The 18,981-nt window shown below is 46.7% G+C and overlaps 3 protein-coding genes across 3 annotated transcripts; 1 reads left to right on the top strand and 2 right to left on the bottom strand.

Annotated features, from left to right (window-relative positions):
* Nucleotides 1–9,661: 9,661 nt before the first annotated feature.
* Nucleotides 9,662–10,240, top strand: H6S33_003778 (uncharacterized protein; the record flags this gene model as incomplete). Its single annotated transcript, XM_044835532.1, has 1 exon — nt 9,662–10,240. One exon carries the CDS (start codon nt 9,662–9,664, stop codon nt 10,238–10,240), a length of 579 nt encoding a protein of 192 aa, XP_044691312.1.
* Nucleotides 10,241–15,180: 4,940 nt separating this feature from the next.
* Nucleotides 15,181–17,148, bottom strand: H6S33_003777 (uncharacterized protein; the record flags this gene model as incomplete). The annotated part of the gene is made up of 8 exons (XM_044835531.1): nt 15,181–15,429; nt 15,490–15,584; nt 15,636–15,651; nt 15,826–15,864; nt 15,951–16,124; nt 16,182–16,187; nt 16,593–16,610; nt 16,660–17,148. The coding sequence occupies 8 exons, from the start codon at nt 17,146–17,148 to the stop codon at nt 15,181–15,183; spliced, it is 1,086 nt and encodes a 361-aa protein (XP_044691311.1).
* A 737-nt stretch (nt 17,149–17,885) lies between these two features.
* Nucleotides 17,886–18,812, bottom strand: H6S33_003776 (uncharacterized protein; the record flags this gene model as incomplete). Its single annotated transcript, XM_044835530.1, has 1 exon — nt 17,886–18,812. One exon carries the CDS (start codon nt 18,810–18,812, stop codon nt 17,886–17,888), a length of 927 nt encoding a protein of 308 aa, XP_044691310.1.
* Between the last annotated feature and the right edge of the window lie 169 nt (nt 18,813–18,981).

Raw genomic sequence — 18,981 nt, 5'->3', positions numbered from 1 at the left:
AGGTTGTTACTGCTGGGCTTTGGGGGCGAGTGATATACTGTGACGCAGTAGCCCTTTTTTATTTTTTTTATTTTTTACTTTTGGCTTCTGATTCTTGGGTCGGTTGGTTACTGAGTTGGGTTTTTGGGCTTTTGGGTGGTTTGGGTGCGGGCTTACTTCTTACTACAAACAATGGTTTTTATATGTGTTTACATTCATTCATACATGCATGCGTGTGTGGTCTTGTATTGATCGAGCTACTCTTGGTGTATAATGGACTGGCTGGTCTCTTTTCCCTCTCCTCTTCTTTTCACTTAAGCTTTCGTTTTCATCAAAAGACTGCATTTCGGGTACATACCAGTAGGCGGAGTTATCTACATCTCGAGGGATGCGGTTCAGGTACTAGCACGTCCCAAGAATTAAGCTCCTCACGCACTCGTATACTTGGGGGGGGGGGGGGGGACAAGAGACGGCGCGGGGTGTCTGGTGTCTGGGGGTCGTGAGAAGTTTAGGCCGCTGGTAATACAATCCGAGGGTGTGTACCTATCGAGCTACATGTAGTTACTTCTTGCACTATTTCATTACAGAAATGTTATAATACCCCCGGGTTATGAACTCCAAGAAGGCTCGTCTTGTCTAGTGCAGTACAGCACTGTACAGTACTATAAACTAACCCCGTAAAACAAATACCTTCCCCTCCACCTTCATGTAAAGACCACTTGTCGGGGCTGTTAGGTTTACAAAGTAACGGTTCCTACCACCCAACCGGCCGGCCATAGGCTCTAGTATATAGTCGATGATCCGGCAGGAGGAAAGGCCCGGCTCCGCTCGTGGCGGCAGCTGCTCGGCTGTGAAAGCTCCAGCTTTCTATAAGCGGCCTCAGATATTAGCCCCCTGAAGTAATTCTAGATCCGATCCGTTATCAGGCTAGGTTTTGCTACTCCACGATTTCACAACTAAGGATACTGTCACTCGGCATCTCTGATTCGAGGCGCGTGGGGTAACACTTAGAAAACTCGTCGTTGAGCGGTGGGGGAGCTTGAGATGAGTCGACTCGTGAGGGTGGCTGACTCGTCTTGTAGACCACACTGGCTAGCTAGCCCGGTGCGTAGCTATATCTCCAATAAGTCTGGCCACTCGCTGCTGGCCGCTATTAGAGATGTGTTGGGCTTGTTTTACACATACATAGCTTCTCCGGTGTCAAAACCAGGTGGGGGGGGGGGGGGGGGGTGGGGTTACACATAGATTATACCGGTCCATACGGAGCTAGGCTGTGTCCGAGTTATCCATGATATAGTGGGGCCGTTTTGAGGAAAATGCGTGATTGATTGAGAGGTGAAAGTATCTTAACTAAGTCCTAGTTTTAGAAGACCGCCATATATGGCTCGATAGTTCCTGCATCTCTTCAAACATACTTGGGTATTGAGGCCCAGCCCACAGAGCCCAGGGTTAATGTGGTGGTGGCGGCGGTGGTGTGCCTTGTGGTAATTTATCTGCATCATGGGCAGTCACTCGTCCCTACCTCGAGGGTGGGACACGTTTTCGGTGAAGCTTCTGGCCGTGTAGGTGAAGCTGGACTGGAGGAGGAGGACGATTAGAAATTATGTGATTCTCCATTTTATCAGACGCAGGTTGTCTCGAATCCGGCAAGTCATTTTTGGGCCTAATGTAAGTTTTGCAGAGCCAGTGGTGCGTCGTGGAAAACTAGAAATATGGGTCCCTCTGAGTACAACATACGTAAGGAAGGAATTACCCAGACTTATATTATCAGAGCTTCCTTCCGTGTGTCATTTAATAAGTATATAATTATAATCTGCGTAAGCAATGTACATTTATAGTCTTTTGATTGGCTGGAATCGATTTGTTGGTACCGCAAAATCTGAGTTCGTTCAGACGGTTGCTAAGAGGACAGCTTTGCAGAGGAGCTGAAAAATATCTCCCTTAAAGGAAGAGATTAGAGCCTTTTACAGTAGGATTAAAGCTAATACTGCTCTTGGCAACTGTCCGAACGAACTCAGATTTTGCGGTATTTCACTTGATTAGTCAGCCAGATTATGGAATACAAATTTAATATTTTTAAGTATTTCTTTGTTTTATATAGTCAGTGGTTTAATAGGAGTCGGAATTGTTAGTGTTCTAATTAGTGAGGGGGGATATAACAATTTTAGGAGTTTTACGATTGTTGAGGTGGGTATAACAATTTCTAATAGGCGGGGTGGGGCTAAGGATTGACTCGGGATATGTTCGAGTTCGAGCGGGACACGGCTGGAGAAAACTAGGAATTGGATCTCGAGATGGTCTCACTCTCTCCATGGATCGGGCTGGATCAGTACATTCGGAAACAACAGAAGAGTCTCAAACGAGGAGAGACAATAATATTGTTCTAATAGGTACAGTAGTAGAAGAAGACGTTGCGTAAATAAGAAAGAAAGAAAAACTACAAGAGCGGAGGGTGAGCCTCCTATATAAATCCCCAAAAAATCCCGACAACTAATCTGTATAACTCGAACCAAAGAAACCAAAAGAACAAAACAGAACCAAATCCGAAATTCAAAACTTCTTTACGCATAACAACACGAAATCAGCCTAGCGCTTACAACTAATCCCTGACCGTAATCCAAACAGAGTAAACAACACTGAAGCCACACCGATCCTTCATCTAATAACGTGATTCCGAAGCTGCCTTGCTTCTAAGTCAGGTGTGGGCGGTCGGGCCGTGATACAATTGTAGAACTATTACGATTGAGCAGGTGTTACGATTGGGGGAGTATTACTATAGTTGGGGGGGATAACACTGAAGGGAGAGTTATGATTGAGTGTTGATAGAGATTGGGGTTATTACGATCAGTTCAGGGTTACTATCACGGGGGCTATAGGCAATAGACTGTGGTGCCAAGGAATACAACCTAGGTAGTGACGTAGACGTGAACGTAGACGTAAAGGTATACTTTGACTATGGACTATGGGGTGGCTCTGCCTGGTATGATAAACCGGTTGGAGCCCTATGACGTAGTACGGACAAAGAATAGTATTCGTGGAATAAATACAGAAGAAGAAGAAGAAGAAACTTATATTGCTTTGAAGTACAAGACTTATCGCACACCGACCCAACCGCCTAAAACACGAACCGAACCGAACAGAAAAAAGAAAGAAAAAAGAACAACAAACGCAAACGCAAACGCAAACACAAACAAACAAGAACAAGAACAAGAACAAAACAAGCACAAGCGAGCACGAAAACAAGGGAAAATCCAGAACAATACTTCAACCAGAAAACCCAACGACAAGGAGAAATAACATATCTCAGCGGACTCGAGCGCTGGATCCATCAAATCAGAGAATAAAAACAATTTTAAAGAGTAAAAGGAAACTCCCCTTCCTAATCCCGTTCCCGGTCATTTTCTTCCATCCCCTCTTCCAGGTTCGCCTCCACCTCCGCCGACTTGTACCATTTCGAGAGTTGAGATTGTTTCGCAAATTGTAAGATGAGGTCCGTTCTCAGGTTTGTAAACATCCAGTTTTCCCAGGTCATCGCTCCGGGGATCTTTTCTATCAGAGGGGCGCGGATTCGAGCCCATGCTGGGCATTCCATAAGTATATGTTTCGCTGAGTTTTCCATCCCACACTGGCATGGTTCGGGGTCTGTGTATACTGCGTGTTTGTCGACTCGGGTGGTTTGGCACCGGATCCGAAATACTTTCTTTGCTTCCGTAAGGGTGAGTTTCGCTATCTTGGGAGGGGGGCGGAATTCCCCCCGATGATGGTAGTTCGGTATTGATTGTGTGTTCCATTCTTCCAACAGGTGGTCGCGTAGTAGTTTGTTTTGGTTCCACTTATCTCTCGCATTTCCGGGAGTCTGGTATGGGAGTAGTAAGGAGGCGATTCGGTGTAAGCCTGTTCCTTTGATATTTGCTTCTCTGTATGGGAGGAGCTCGATCAGAGATTCGTTGTTGGGGTGGGTTGCGTCGGTGCAGAGTATTCTAGTTCCATATTTTCTTGAGCGATATGTCAGGAGATGTTCTAAGGGGGGTAAGCCTGCTTCTCGGAGGAGTTTAGTTCTTTTGGTCCATCGTGGTAGGCCGGTGATGACCCGGGCCGCTTCATTGTATAGTGGTTCGAGGGATCTTATAATGTGGTCTGCACCAGTCCACCACGCCTCGGATCCGTAGAGTAGACTTGGGAGGAAGACTTGTGTTATAATGTGATGGATTGTTTTAACCGTTATTCCTGGCAGGCGGGTGGTGTATCGAATCTGGTGGAGGGCTTTGAGGCCTTTTGCGATCGCTGCTTCGATGTGGGGCCGGAAGGAGAGGGTCGGATCTATCCAGACTCCTACATATTTCAGCCTTTCCTTGGGGTGTATATTGATATTGTTAACTTTGACCGGAAGTCGTGGTTGTTGTGTGGATGATGTGGTGGGCCGGAAGAAGATCAGGTCGGATTTATCCGGGTCGTATTTAATTTGGAGTGGCTCAGCTTTTATTAGTCTCTCTCTCATTCGTTCCTCCATTCTCTTGATTGTGAAGCCTGGTGTTTTGGATATTTGTACCAGCGCGTCGTCATCGATGTAAGTAGTGTCCATCTCTTTCGGGCTGCTTGTTGGGTCCAGGATTACTCCAGCATAGATCATAAATAGCACCGGGGACATGGGGCTACCTTGCGGCACTCCGGAATCGTAAGGCTGTGGCTCTTCTAGCTCGTGGTTGAATTGAAACTGTAGTTTTCTGCCGGTGTTGAATTCCTTGCACCATTCTGTTAAATAGGTGGGGAATTTTTGTTGTTGCATGATTTCCGCGAGGAGTAGGTGGTCAACGCAGTTAAATGCTCCTTGGATATCATTGGTTAGGATCGCTGGTCTGTCTCGCCGAGCGACTCCGGTACTGTTTTTCAGTAGTAGGTTTTGTTGTATTGGCGTTAAGGTTCTCAGCAGGGCGTCGATTGCCGAGATGGTTGGTCTTCCTCCAAATTGATTCGCTGAGAGTGTGCCTAGAATTTCTCCAGCGGTGCAGAGTCTTTGGGCCACTATCTTCTCCAGGATTTTGCTGAAGCATTGTAGAAGGGAAATGGGCCGGTAGGCTTTTGCTTCATGATAGTTTGCTTTACCGGGTTTCGGAATCGGGATACACTTAGCTATTTTCCATTCAGCTGGGTGTACGCCGTGCCGGAGCATGGCGGAGAACATATCTTGGATTAGAGTTGTGTTTGCTTTGACTATTGCTTTAATAAAGGTGTAAGGAATGCCATCCGGGCCGGTCGCCGAGTGCGCTGGACAGGAGTCGATAGCTTTATTAAGTTCTTCGGGGGTGACTATGTCGAAGGTGTTGCTAAGGTCAAAAGAAGGGGGTCTAATGTTTAGGGGGGGGTGGTCGGGGGACGTCCGTTTCGAGGGGAAAAGTTGGGCTCTTAGAGCTTGACACTTCCCCGCAAATGTTTCTTCACCTTGTATGGTTGGTATGATTGTGTCTCTTCTTCTTCCTACGTTTAGGATTCTCCAGACTTCACTACCTTTCGCTTCGTTCATCGTCTTTTCCCGCTGATCCGCTTTTGCTTTCCGGATCATGACTGTCCATTCTCTGCAAGCCTTCCGGTGTTCCTCCACGTGATTGGGTTTCCTTGTGTTCCTCGCCTTCCTTTCTGCTGCATTTACCCTTGCCTTCATTTGTTTCATTTCATCTGACCACCAGGAGTTGGCTCTTACCCCTTCCTTCGAGAGCGGTGTTACTATGCTGACTGTTGACCTGACCAGTTCTAGAAAGAAATCAACAGTCTGTTCCGTAAGTTCCTTGGTTTCCCATGCCTCTGCAGGGATGGAAATGTTTGACATGTGGTTTTCCAATAGCTTCCAGTCTGTTTGTCGCCATATTCGTCTTGGTACAAAAGGTGGTTTCTCCAGGTGTAAATGAACGGAGGTTCTCCCATGGTCTGAGCCCGCTCCGTAGGGTTCAGTGCTCCATCGTAGGTTGTGATCGAGTATTGGGCCTTTTACAAATGTAAGGTCGATGGTTGTGGGCCTTTTCCCTCTGTCTCTGGGGAAATGCGTAAAGACGCCTGGTTCGTTCAGGAGGGACAGTTTCTGTCGGGTTATCCATCGTTTTAATCGTGCACCGTTGACGCGGTCTGCTCGAATATTGTTTCTGTATTCATGTGAATTTACTCCGTACCACATTTGATGGTGGCAGTTGAAGTCTCCCATTACTAGGCAATTGTCAAGGGTTTGGATTGTACTTGCTATTTGGGCGAAGGGGCCACTTCGGCCTGGGGAGTATATGTTTAGGATTTGGGTTTTCTTATTCTGGATTTCTACCGTAATCGACACTATGAAATTATCGTGCGTGTAGTGGTGCTTTGGTTTGAGGTTGGCATGTTTGCGGACGTATGTTGCGCATTTTGTATTGGTATTGCTGGCTGTAAAAATGTAAAAGAGATTTGATTCTGGTGGGTATCCCTCTGCTGAGGTCCATGGTTCTTGTAATAATAGGAAATAAATACTAGAGTCTGTTTCCGCTTCTTCTACCGCCGCCTTGGTAATAAGTTCGCTCCGTGCACAATTGAGTTGGTGTGCGAGCGCGGTGGTTCGAGGCTTAAGCATTATTTGTCATGGGTTGGTCATCTTCGGGAACGGGTGTGGCTCCAACTGGGGCGGTGGCTGGTACTTGGACTATCGACTCTTGGACAGGTGCGGCCGGTGGGTCTTGAGCGGGTGGGGCGTTTTCCTTTCCTTTATTAAGGAATCGGCGTTTGACTCTTTCGGGGCATGCTGGGTCGGAGGCCTTATGGATTCCTTTACAGTTCAGACATCTGATTGGGGTGTGGGTGCATCTGTATCCTCCCTGGCATTGATTGCATGGGTGGAAGCTGGTGAGATGATCTCCGGCACAATGACCGCATCTCCCACTGTTTTTGCATTTCTCCTGGCGGTGACCGTATTCGAGGCACTTCGCACATTGGGTGTCTGGGAAGGTTGGAAGGAAGGCCTCGATGTGGCAGCTTCGGTTAAAAAGGGATAGGAACTTAACTCCTAGTGTTTCCATTGTGACTTGTCCTGGGAGCGCGATGACCATTGATGAGTGGGTTTTCTCCATTCGAGTCTCTGCTCTGGAGATCCAGCGGGGAACTTGGGCAAGTTGGAAGTTATCTCCATAATTGCTTCTAATTTCGGATGCTACCAGTTGTCCTGCCTCGACGCCTTCTCCGACCGTTGTAGGGATTCTGTGAATAAGGAACTTTGACCATTTGGAGTTTGCTCGGATGGTGGCGACTGGTACTTGTAGGGTGAGGAGAGCCTCCTCAATTTCTTTGGCATACTCCATTGCCTTTGTTGCTGGGGTTACAAACTTTGTTTCCAGGATAAAGTTGTCCTTGGGTGTTCTCCTTGCTGAAATAAAGTGGCAGGATTCGTCTTGAATTCTTGCATTAACTAGGGTCCTGATCTCGGAGGGATTGACGTCGGATGGGGCAGTGGTTTCAACAATGATTTCTCTGTTGATTTTGGTATATTCTGGCTTGAAGAGAGGGTCCGCTTTTGGCTTTGCGGACTTCTTTCTTCTCTCTACAACCTGGAAATTTCCTTGAGCAGGGCCGGGAGCCGAGGCCACGGCGGCCCAGGTGCCTGCTTTCCATCCACGGGGGGGGGCTTGTTGGGGGGGCTTGTTGGGGGGGTGCGGGAGGGGGGGCCTGAGGAGCTGCCTGAGGCGCTGCTTGGGGGACTGTTTGGGGGACCGCTGGAGGGGGCATTCTCTGTCCCTGCGGTTGTTGTGGTTTTCGCTGTTGTTGCTGCTGTTGCTGTTGTTGGTTTTGTTGTGGTTGCTGTGGTTGCGGTTGTGGTTGTTTGCTGAGGAGAAGATGGATCGCTGAGTGCATGCTGGTGAGCATACTTGTTTGTGCCTCGATTTGGTGCCTCAATGTGTCCACTGTTCTCCGGAGTGTAGTCGTTTGCTCTTCGATAATTTCCATCCTGTCGGTGGGTGGGCAGATTCGGCTGGTGGTATGTCTAATGGCCCAGGTAATGTAGTTCAGGTCCGTCTGGGTGTGAGTGTCCAGGGGAACGATGCTTGGGTAGAGGTAGTCAATTCTCGGTTGGTATGGGTCGTTGTAGTCGGATTGTGTTGCAAAGGTCGAGGAGAATTCTTGTTCCTGAGCTCCGGATGGAGTTGGAACGGGAACCGGAGTATTCCTGTTCTGCGGAGGGGCTGTCCCTTGCTGGGAAGACTGGGTGAAAAAGGACTGGAGCGAGGCTTGTTGCGACATAATTGAATGTCCAGTTCTTCTGGCGGCGTAGAGTGATGTTTCGGAGAGGTTTCTTTTCCTTCCCTTTGGGAGGTCAAGGCTGGAGAATTCTTCGCTAGAAGCCAGTTTTCTTGGTGTTTCTTTCGCTTGGAACAACAAAACGCGACCGTACGATCGGGGACAAAGTGGCTCGACCTGGTATGGTATACCAGGGTAAACCGAAGGGGATGAAATAAAATCTTTTTGAAGCGAGGTTTGTTATCAGGGAGTTCTTTGCGAGCCTTAGCGAGCAAGTAGAATACAGAGGTTGCGTAAAGAAGAAAGAAGAGAAGGAAAACAGATAAAAGCACAAGACAACGCCCCCTTATATATCCAACCATAGTCCAATGATGACTAATATTTCCGCGTAACAGAAACTAAAAGAACATAACGGAAATCCCCATTACAAATCCTAACACCACTACACAATACCTCCTTTCCTCGTTCCAGTCTATCACCTAGTCAAAGATACATAGCTGCCGTTACAGTTACTGTTGTTGGCATGAGTTCTGATTAAGTATGGTCGAGATTGGGTTTGATCGAGATTGTGGAGTGGCTACAATTGAGGGAGGATTACAACTGCTCCAGTGGGCCCTGAGATAGAATGATTGCCCTGATCCCTCCTGATGTTGCCGGATCGGATGCTTTGAAACCTGGCTCATGCCCAACATACCAATTCCTATATGTCGGCGCTCATTCTCTCCCGGCATACACCTCTCCGCCGTACCGGCCTCTGGTATTCACAATTCCCCCATGAGATTACCAAAATATTACTCGCATGACGATTTCTACTGCCTCCAGAGCACTTGCGACTGCACTTTTAGAATTGGTGTATTCAACACCGTGATCCTCCACCTAATACTAAAACAATACGCTATTTAACCCCTTAACTAACCCTAATACAATATATGGAAAAAAACAAATCCCCCACTATCTCCATTCACACTCGCGATTGTTCTACACATCCTGCTCCCCCCCCCCTTTCGTAATCCCCCACTACAGGTAATTCCGGCTCCTCTTCTACCTCCTCCCTCTACTCTTCGGTATGAATACCATGAAGTTGGCCACTAATCACTTCGTACTGGGCACTGTCGGAACCAACCAACCTCCTATAGCACTCATGGGTATTCTCCGAGCATCTCGGAATGCGTCAAGATCCGCAGTCAGAGATTTATCGTCCTCGCAAAAACCCTGGGGTATACCGAGGGTTAATCTATACGATATCAACAAATCGGACATTCTGCACAATATCTACTTAGGGATATTGAAGCACATGATGCAGTGGGTTCAGGCTTTCTTGAAGAAGCACAATTGATTGGAGGAATTTGACAAGGCTTGGGCCTCGATTGCGCCTTACCCTGAACTGGTAGTACCGAACAAGGCATATCGTATCAAAACCCAATGGCAAGGGAAGGAGATGAGAAATCTGGGGCGGGTCGTTCTTGGAGCACTCGCGGCTGCTTTGAGAAATCCGGGGTTGGCTGTTAGGGGTGACTTTGCAAAGGCATTGAAATATGTACGAGGCTTAATCGACTTCCACTTAATGGCTCAGTATGGGAGTCATATGATGAGCACACTGAATTATATGGAGAGCTATCTCGAGGATTTCTATAAGCACAAGGATATCGTTTTAGAATTCCGGGCGTACAAGAGGACGGTTAAGGATGCGAGAAATCGGACAAAAGCCTTAAATGCCTCAGGCTCCCAGAGTTCTCAGCGAAACTCAGAGAAGATTTGCGAGATACGAGAAAGGTCTCACTTCAACTTCATCAAATTGCACATGTTATCGCACTATCGGGAACTTGTCGAGCGTTTTGGAAGCATTCCCCAGTACTCCACCGATATCAGCGAACTTGCCTATATACGTCAGATAAAGGAGGCATACGGAGCATCCAACAAGGTCGATGCTGCAACGCAGATACTGGACTATGAGAGAGGGGGGGTTGGCGTTAGAGATTCGAATGCTGAATCTGAAAGACATTGTTGGAGGTCCTGAAAGTACTGACGACATCCTTTGGAGCCATCGAGATAATCTGAAGGAGTTACTTGAGATTTTTAAAATCGAAGACGGAAAAAAACTCCAAATGAATGATCAATAGTAGAAGGAGGGTTGCCTCTAAGGCGTCTTTGCAACCCCTCCACGGAATCGGAAAGACTTTTCAATATTGCGGATAGACTGCAAATAAGCCATACCATATTATATCACCTGATAAAGGAGTATGCAGAGGATGCAGGATGCTCTCAGAGCTTTGCCTGAAGCTCTGAGAGCATTTTAGAGCGTTGGGTGGAGATGTTCACATGTTTGCAGGTTCCGATACCAATCTTCCAAAGAGCTGAGGTGTCGGAGGTTCATAATATTAGGTGTACGGGAAACGCGGCTTTTAGGAAAGGGAAAATAAGAAAGGATTGAGTATAGGTATCGGTAGTGTCCTCAGAGAAGTGGAGAGTGTTTCAGGGACGCTTACCAGGATGTGTGGAGACTTTGTTCAAGCTGCGGGACAGTGGGGGACGAGCACATAGATTATGTATATTGCAGCTACTCGAGGCAAAGGATCGTGGTATCGCTGATAGCTCACATAGGCTCCTGAAGGTTTGTAGGAGGAGGAGGAAGAGGATGTGGGTCGTTAATATTCGGAGTATATTGGGAATGGCCCATTTGTTTGAGGTGGAGACTGGTGATTGTTTGGTAAATACTAGGATAGACTTGCATACATGGAATGAATTTAGTTGAATGCTTGCAAGGCCGTGAAGGCATTCGTGAGTGCTCTGGGAACGTTAGACCCAATTGGACTCTCTAATTCAAAATTCATATCGTTCTGCTATGCATGCGGATTGGAAGACAGAGGTAAAGTTTCCGCCGCTCAGTATCTGAGTCTGTCTATCCAGCAAGCTCGCTCCAAGAGGGCAATGCCAGTCCATGTTTGCTGCTTATGCATGGACATTGAGCTTTTCAGACGAGCCGTACCATGGCCTGGACCTCAAGGCTAATTATGCCTTTCACGAATTGACAGAAACATACACCTCCGTCAAAGGTTGGCTAGTCATCACCAGTATACAGGACAGTGCTCGTATTAGTATCCCGCGACTGACCGTACAGCGGCGTTGAGGATACCTACGTTAGATATCATTTGAGGAGCTGGTGCCTTCCTATCCTTTAACGACGGCGTATTAATACAAAGGGGGCAAGGTGAGGGTTGCCTCACCTTGAGTGGGTATGACGAATGCCTCAGCTCTGTGAGTATTGGTGAGTGCTCTGGGAGTACTTGGGTAAGCATTCGCGTGGGCATTCACGTGAGCATTCACGTGAGCATTTGCGGGAGCATTTGGGGGAGCATTCGCGGTGCCATGAGAAAAATTGCCATGCCATGAGAGTATTAGTCATGCCGTGGGAGCATTCAAGGAAACTGTGAGAGCATTGGAAAGTGCTCGCGTGGTATTACTGATGTAATCAAAAGTAGCAAAAGTTCCATAGGTACTGTGGGTGGGGTCACTCCATCCTAGCATCTCCGGAGGGGGAGGTAATTTCATGGCCGCACAGGCGAGCAGAGCATTGGCGAGTGCCCTCCGGACGTGAGCCATATCTTCTGGCGGTGCTGGAAAGGTAGGCGCTCCTGTAGTGGAGCCGGGCTCGAGCGTTATGCACTGGCGGTACCAGACTCGCTAGGCGCTCGGGGCGTGGAATGTCTGCCAGGACGAAGGTGCTACACCCGGGGTAATACGCGAGCTTGCTGATGTGCCCATGCTCGGGAACCTAGAAAAGAGTTGGGTAGTGTCGTGCCTTTCTCGTTAGGTAAATCTTCTTCTGCCTCTGCATTTGCAGATTGCTGAATATATTGTCTCTCTCACCCTTTTCGTATATAGTCAAATCTTTCATCTTCCACTCTCGAGTACATATCCACCAAGTATTCTCCATACAATCTACCAAACCTCAGAAATCGGTTCTCTGTTGTGAGTCTGGTTCTATACCATCGAATTTGACTGATATCGGATTTCCAGTCCCAACCAGGTGTACCATGAGGAAAGAAAACAGGATATTGTAATGGCTCGTAAAGGGAATTAATATACTGATAGCTTTTGGACGATCGAGGATATTGTTTTAAACCAATATACTCCGAGGGTAGACTTTCTGTATATTGTTGCCATGTATAATCGTAGCAATTTCTCCACCACTTGTTTGTGTATATAATTCTAGTGCAAGTAGGGTATCTATTGCAGTGGTAAATGCTGCTCGGAGATGGTAAACAAAAGGATTGATATCTTCTAGTAGGTTTCGAAAGCTGTTAACTAGGGAGGAGGGTGCACCAAGCTCAAGAGCTAGTGAGTCTCTTGAATCCTCATCGTGAATGAACCACCGAATTGAATGTTGCCCTTGATTGGCATCCAACAACTGATGGTATACTCGTCCTGTTATAGCAACATTTGAAGGTGTCGGTAACTGTCGAAATCCACCCGTAACTCCCAAAATTGAAAATGAAAAAATGTTATTGAGCTTTCAGCTAATCCTACTCAACTGAGAGCCATATTGCTCAAATTAAGTTTCAGTATCAGGTGGATATACTGGTAGGGAGGGTAATCGATATTTTCCATTAGTACAACACCAACCATTATTTTCACTAGTTAATAATGCTGCACCACAATAAGTGCATTGTTTTGATCAACTAATAATATATGGGTGGAGATGAGTTGTTTTGTAGGTAAAATATCCCACCAATTGCTAGATGGTGAATTTGTTTCTATATTGATTTGGTTTTGTTTAGTTTCTCAGCAATTTGTAATTTGATCTTCAGCTCGGGAATTTAATCGCATCGCAATTCGGTCTAATTGTGAGCTGGGGGCTTGTGAGTTTCTATTTCTTCTTGTTCGGATCCGATTCGAAATCCTGAAATCATTGGTTGATTGTCTGGAATTGATTCTTGGCATTTTTGCAATAAAAATTGTATTTAATATAGAAATCTGTTCGATAAATTCCTAAAGAGGGATACCCGATAGTTATATATATCCTTGGTAATAATACACTCTCCCGACTAAAAATAAAATAGCTAATGATGACTCAGAAACCCATATATCCAATACCACACCTATTCTACTCAGAACCAACATCCTCAATAATGTCATCCCCAATCTCTTCAAACTCGTCATCGACAGAACAGTCATTAGATACACTCAAAGCTTTCTTTTTGGCTGGTGTAGTAGGTTTGAAAATAGAAGATGAGCTAAAAGTGAATTTTGGAGGGGAAGGAGAACTTGAATACAAACTTGAATCATCCATCGCAGATCTTTTCTAAGCCCGAGCACCCCAAGATCTTCCAATATTTTTAGACTCCGATCTTCCTGATGTTTCTCCAACAGACCCAACCTCCAATCCCGATTGCATTACTGAAATATAGTTTAATGACGACACTATACAACCAAGAAAAGAATGTGATGATGCATTATCAACGATGACTCTACCAACTAATTTCCCGGTGATTTGGATTACACTATCGATTTGGGGTAATTTTGTGCTCTCCCACCTCTTTCCTGCTGGTATATACCACCTAATAACAAAATACTTTCGGGAAGCTGTTTTGGAGGCAGCCTCTAAATCTAGTAGGAGGATCGTAAATCAAAGGATCTCCAGCCTATAGGGAGAGACTTGATAGTACCCTATGGTGTCCTACAACCTTCCCGACTGAGTATATAGTGGCACAGAAGGGTGCAGGGGCTATATCGTCAAATCGTGGCTGTTTCGGGTCACCAGCAAATCTAAGTGGAAAATTAGTAGTTCTAATATATTACACAGTAAATCAAATTACTTACTTGCTCTTATTCAGTAAAGAAATAGCTGGATTGTCTTTACCCATATCGCAGAATCTGCCTGAATATATTCTAACAGAGTTTTCAGTAGATTCTGTAAGACAATCGCTGACAAAACAAACGATTCGGCATGGTATATCTTCCTCATCGATTACTGAATTTGGTAGATAATCGCTCCAGCAAAATAAAGTAGAATCGTAAATTTTGAGATAGCCAGTTCATCAGCAACCCGTGCATGTCTTCAGGAGACACCGGAGACTTAGGAGACACCACACCAACTTTAATTCTCTGGAGGCTGTTGGCCCTTTGGGAGGCCTTCTGGGCCTTGGCTAATGCTCAGGAGGCTCTCGCGAGATTCAGGCACGCCCCCTCGGCACTCTCCGGACCCTGCATTCATCATATCCAGTTACACTCTCGACGCCTCACAATGCCGCTAGGATGGCTTCCTGAGCCTTTCAAACACTCTGGGAGGCTGGATATCACTGGACCGAATCTGGAAAAATCCTCTGGGACGCGATTCCTGCGTACAGCTCCCCGAACGGGTCTCTTCATCCAGTGTAGTTATAGCGAAACCTCAAGGGGTTGTCCCAGCATAGAAGACCTTTGGGAAGGCTTACCGAACCGCCCACTTATTACCGCTGGATCACTGGAGCGAGTCAGGAGCGCGACTCTCTCCCGAGGGCTTACTCGGCCATCTAGTGGTCTAATGAGGCTATTCTTAAGCTTAGCACTATCTCTCATCCCCTCCAGATGGCCTCCCAATTCCTCCTGCATTATCATGAGCTAGTTGAATTCGTGGCCCACACTCTCCAGAGGCCTTACCGACCCCTCCTATGGTCTCCCGATGCCATTCTTAGCACTAACACTATCTATTACGGTCTCCTAGGCCACGTCAAATTATTACACTTCTCTCCATACCCTCCTGAAGGCTTATTGAGCCTCCGAAGAGTCTCCTGAGTGTGATCACTACTCTTGAATGCATTACCCCATTGATTCAGTCTCTGAGAGTCTCTCACGCTTCATAACCCCCCAAAATCTAATTTATTCTGTAATAATAGCTTACAATTTCCCGCATCTGAACCTAATAACGAAAGCATCCCTTCAAATAAATAAAAAACATCGCACAAAAATACACGAAAATCATTTATCCCCTGGCGAAGTATCGCCAGAGGCATTTGTTGAGGCTTCTTGAGCCTTGGCCGTGCCCAAATCCCTACCCGTCGCTACCGGGTTTTCTGAGGTACCACCATCAGTCCCCAATAATATAGCCCGGTGCTGCTGAGCCTTCCGGCGCGCTTTCGCGGCCCTCCACGCCGCGATATCTGCTGCCAACTGCACATCGTCCTCTTCCCTTCCAACCTTGGATATCACCTCTCGAGGGCCTCGCAACTACTCAATCTGCAAGCCTGTCAGTCTCAGTCAATTGCGTGCGCGTCTAAGGTTCTTTACCTTATCTTGAATAGACTCTCTTATTACCTCCAGAGTCCCCAGCTGGTTCTCCTTCGTTCTTCTTCCCCATGTGTTGAACATTCTGGCGTACATTGCTAGACAAAAGTTAGTACATTGGGACTCCTAAAGGGCTTGATAAGCCTTACACAGGATATGGGTATTCTGACTGGGGTTAAAGTGCATTCCTTCCACATAATTGCCCATCGTCCAACATCGCAAAACAAACCAAATAGCTGTGCAAACGAGACAGATGAATTTCGGGAATATATCATATACGAACTTAGGATCCTTTGCTCCACGCATCTTGTCACCTTTGTAATATTTTAGAAATATTACTTCCACGATCTCTGGGGCCCAAAAGTGTCGACGACCTGTCTAATAGCTGTTAGACCCTTACATAAGCTGATTGAGCCTCTGAAATGGCCTGTAAAGCCCCATAGCACATTGAAAGGAGCTCTTACGGCATAGTTGTTGGGGTCACTAATGAAACGATCTTTCTCGAGTAGATAGTTAACTTTGTCAGCCCTCGTCTCTGGGGTGGTTAGGTCCTTCAAGCCGTATAAGAGGCTTTTTGCGACAAAGTCTTTGATTGCAAACACAAGGTGCGATCTCACCCGTGAACTTGCGATTTGAACCTGTGAATAGTTAGCACAGGGCTTACAAGCCTACTAGGAGGCTTGATCAGCTTTTACCTCACTCTTCGCGCTGTTAGTTAGGGTTATGTTTGTATTAAAATGAACGTTAGCCTCCAATCAAAATCGCTGGACGTTAACGGTAAGAGATTCAGGCATTGGCCAAGGCTCCTCAAGCAATGTATGCCGCGAAAAAAGCCCCTTAGCACACCTGATAATCGGCTTTGCCTCCGCTGGCATGTCCTCCCTGTCAGAGCCGTAAACTGACTCTGGTACTGCTTTGGCATATGCTTGCGTGGGTGGGGTTGCACGATAGGGCTGAGAAGGCGGAAGTGTACGTTCAATGTGATGTTTATTTCGAAATATACTAGACGAGCGAAATAAGGTGCTTGGTAATGTAGACGCGGGCTCAGAAGTTAGGGAAGCCCTGCTCATGGCTCGGGAGGGAGTCCCCGACCTTTTTGAAGTTACCGTTGTACGGATTCCATACTGCCTGGTGTTATCACCTTATCCGCACCATACGGGTTATGGTTAATACCTGTACTGTATTAACCCCCATGGAAGATGAAGCAATTGCTTCCGCTGCTGTGCCACTAATTCTTCTCCTAGAGGCTGCAACAGCCCTGACGGAGGCTACAGGAGCCTCCCTTGGCCTCTTGCCAGCACGAATTCCCTGACTGGGTACTGGTGATGCCTGTGTTGGCCGTGCTCGTGTTGGCGGAGGTGGTGGAGACACCCTTCGTTCAGATAAGGGCATCATGGGTGGGGTATTCTCGTCCCCGGGCTCTTCATAGTTATCATATTCGTCCTCATAGACATCTACCTCGTCCTCCTCCACCACTGGGTGATTGTCGAAGTCAATCCATGGCTGTGGGCCTTCTAAAACGCCGTTTACCAATATTTGGCCCCCGGGCGAGCTCAATGGGCCATGTTGATAGCCCGAGGGGCCATGAAAGGAATCTTGGTCAGTATCCAGCTCTGTAGGTGATCCCGACCTCACACTGCTAGCGACGCTTGAAACACTCATCGCCTCCCTAATTCGTTTATTGACAGAGGTGGAGATAGTAGTATTGGTTGCACCATATCGATCGTCAATGGCACGTTTGGTGGTTTTTTGCGTTTGGGAAGTAATGATAATATTTGTGGGGAAAAGAATGGCCAGGTAGGCACTGAAGAATGCTTCCGAGGCTCACTATTAATACAGTATACTTAGCAACCTCTAATATTCTTTTTTTGTTCTTTTAGTTGGCTAAGCTATATGTGGTCATCAGAATGCTTGGCAAGCAGAAAACTCTGCATTTTTTTTGGGCTGACCTATACCGCTTATAGTCACCCGCCTATCGTCTAGAGGCTTAGGAAGCCTTTTGAATCGCCAATGAAGAAAACGCGGGAGGAAAAACAAATCTTATAAGTAATGATAAATCCTAAACTATATTCTAATAGCGGAAAAGATGAGGCGACTAACTCTAAAACAGATAAGTAAGTCTAAAGAGGCAGCTGCACCAGACATAGAAAAAGAAAAAAACTGCCTAACAAGCTATGAAGAATGCTTCTCAAGCATTCTCTAGCCGAACATACGTGTAGCCCTCTCACCAAATAGATATGGTAAGCTAATTCCAAAACAGATGTAAAAGCCTAAAAAGGCAACTGCCCTACCAGATACGGCACTTGGCTAATAAAAAAAAAAAAACTGATCAATAAACCAATAATCCCCCAAGAAGGCTCCTTGAGCCTTTCGAATAGGGTAACATGCCGGCCCTAGCATTATCGGTTACCGTAATCATCATCCTCATCGTCGTCGCCTTCTCCTTCGACATCGTTTTTGTCTCCACCTATACCTCCGCTATGCCTAAATAGATGGTTTATCTCAGCCAATGTCCAAATCTTGAAGCGATCATAGTGGCAAGAGATAAAGCCAATGCCATTGGGAAACTTCGACCTATATCGCCTAACTAGCCTACGCGCTATCGTTTGGTATCTTTCTACCCATTCATCAAATACCGCCATCAACTCCTGGAAACCGGCATCACTTTGGGGCATAGCAAAACTCAGACCAGTGTTATTTACCTTATCAATAAAGGTAAGCATTTGCTCCTCCTTATCGACTTCTATCACTTGGAAATTATTTTCATCCAGGTCGTCATACCTATCTGGCGGAGGAGTTTCGGGCCTATGTCTAGGCTTGCCAAGCAGTGCACGAGGCCTATGGAGCACAGCATAAGGCCTCAAAGGTTTGGCTTCACTGGTCTTGAGCCATGCCTCCAACTTCTCCGCTTCGCCAATACGAACATTTTCCGGATTAAGTGCATACGCTGCCCCAGGCACCCTAGGGGCTCCGTTTGACATGGCTCCATAGAGGGCCCGGATAACCCTCGGGGGCACACCATCGGCAATCTTTGGGACACGCTTCATTGCAATCTTGGCCAACTCTGCTAAGGATACCTCCTCGAGGACGTCTATAGACACCGGTAGTGCTGCTGTACCGTACCAGTCAATCTCACAGTAAGCTGCGCTAGCGACGGCTCCCATATTCGTTGGGTCAATAACATGTACGGTTATTGCAGGCCTGTAGAGTATTCCCATGGCCTTAAAAACCTCTGCCGCAGCTAAGGTAGGATTCTCATTGTACTCGCCTCCCCCCTCATGGATCCCGGCTAAAGCCCTGGCTCCACAGACGTGGGCTCTGTTCATTTGTGGGATCGGTCACTAATGGGATAACTGAGAGCTGTTTTGATCTTATCGGAAGCCTCCGAGCCCTCCCTCATGTACTTTGGCTTTAAGGCTTTGAGAACTTTGTGATTTATAAGCCAATCCCTCAATTGCTCGAATAAATCAAATCCAGAGGTTGTCTTGCTGACCC

Source organism: Morchella sextelata, assembly GCF_020137385.1.
Source record: "Morchella sextelata strain SCLS chromosome Unknown scls_16, whole genome shotgun sequence".
In the NCBI taxonomy this organism is placed as follows: Eukaryota; Fungi; Ascomycota; class Pezizomycetes; order Pezizales; family Morchellaceae; genus Morchella; species Morchella sextelata.
Note: the sequence above shows the minus strand (reverse complement) of the source record. Positions and strands in the feature narration are given on the sequence as shown.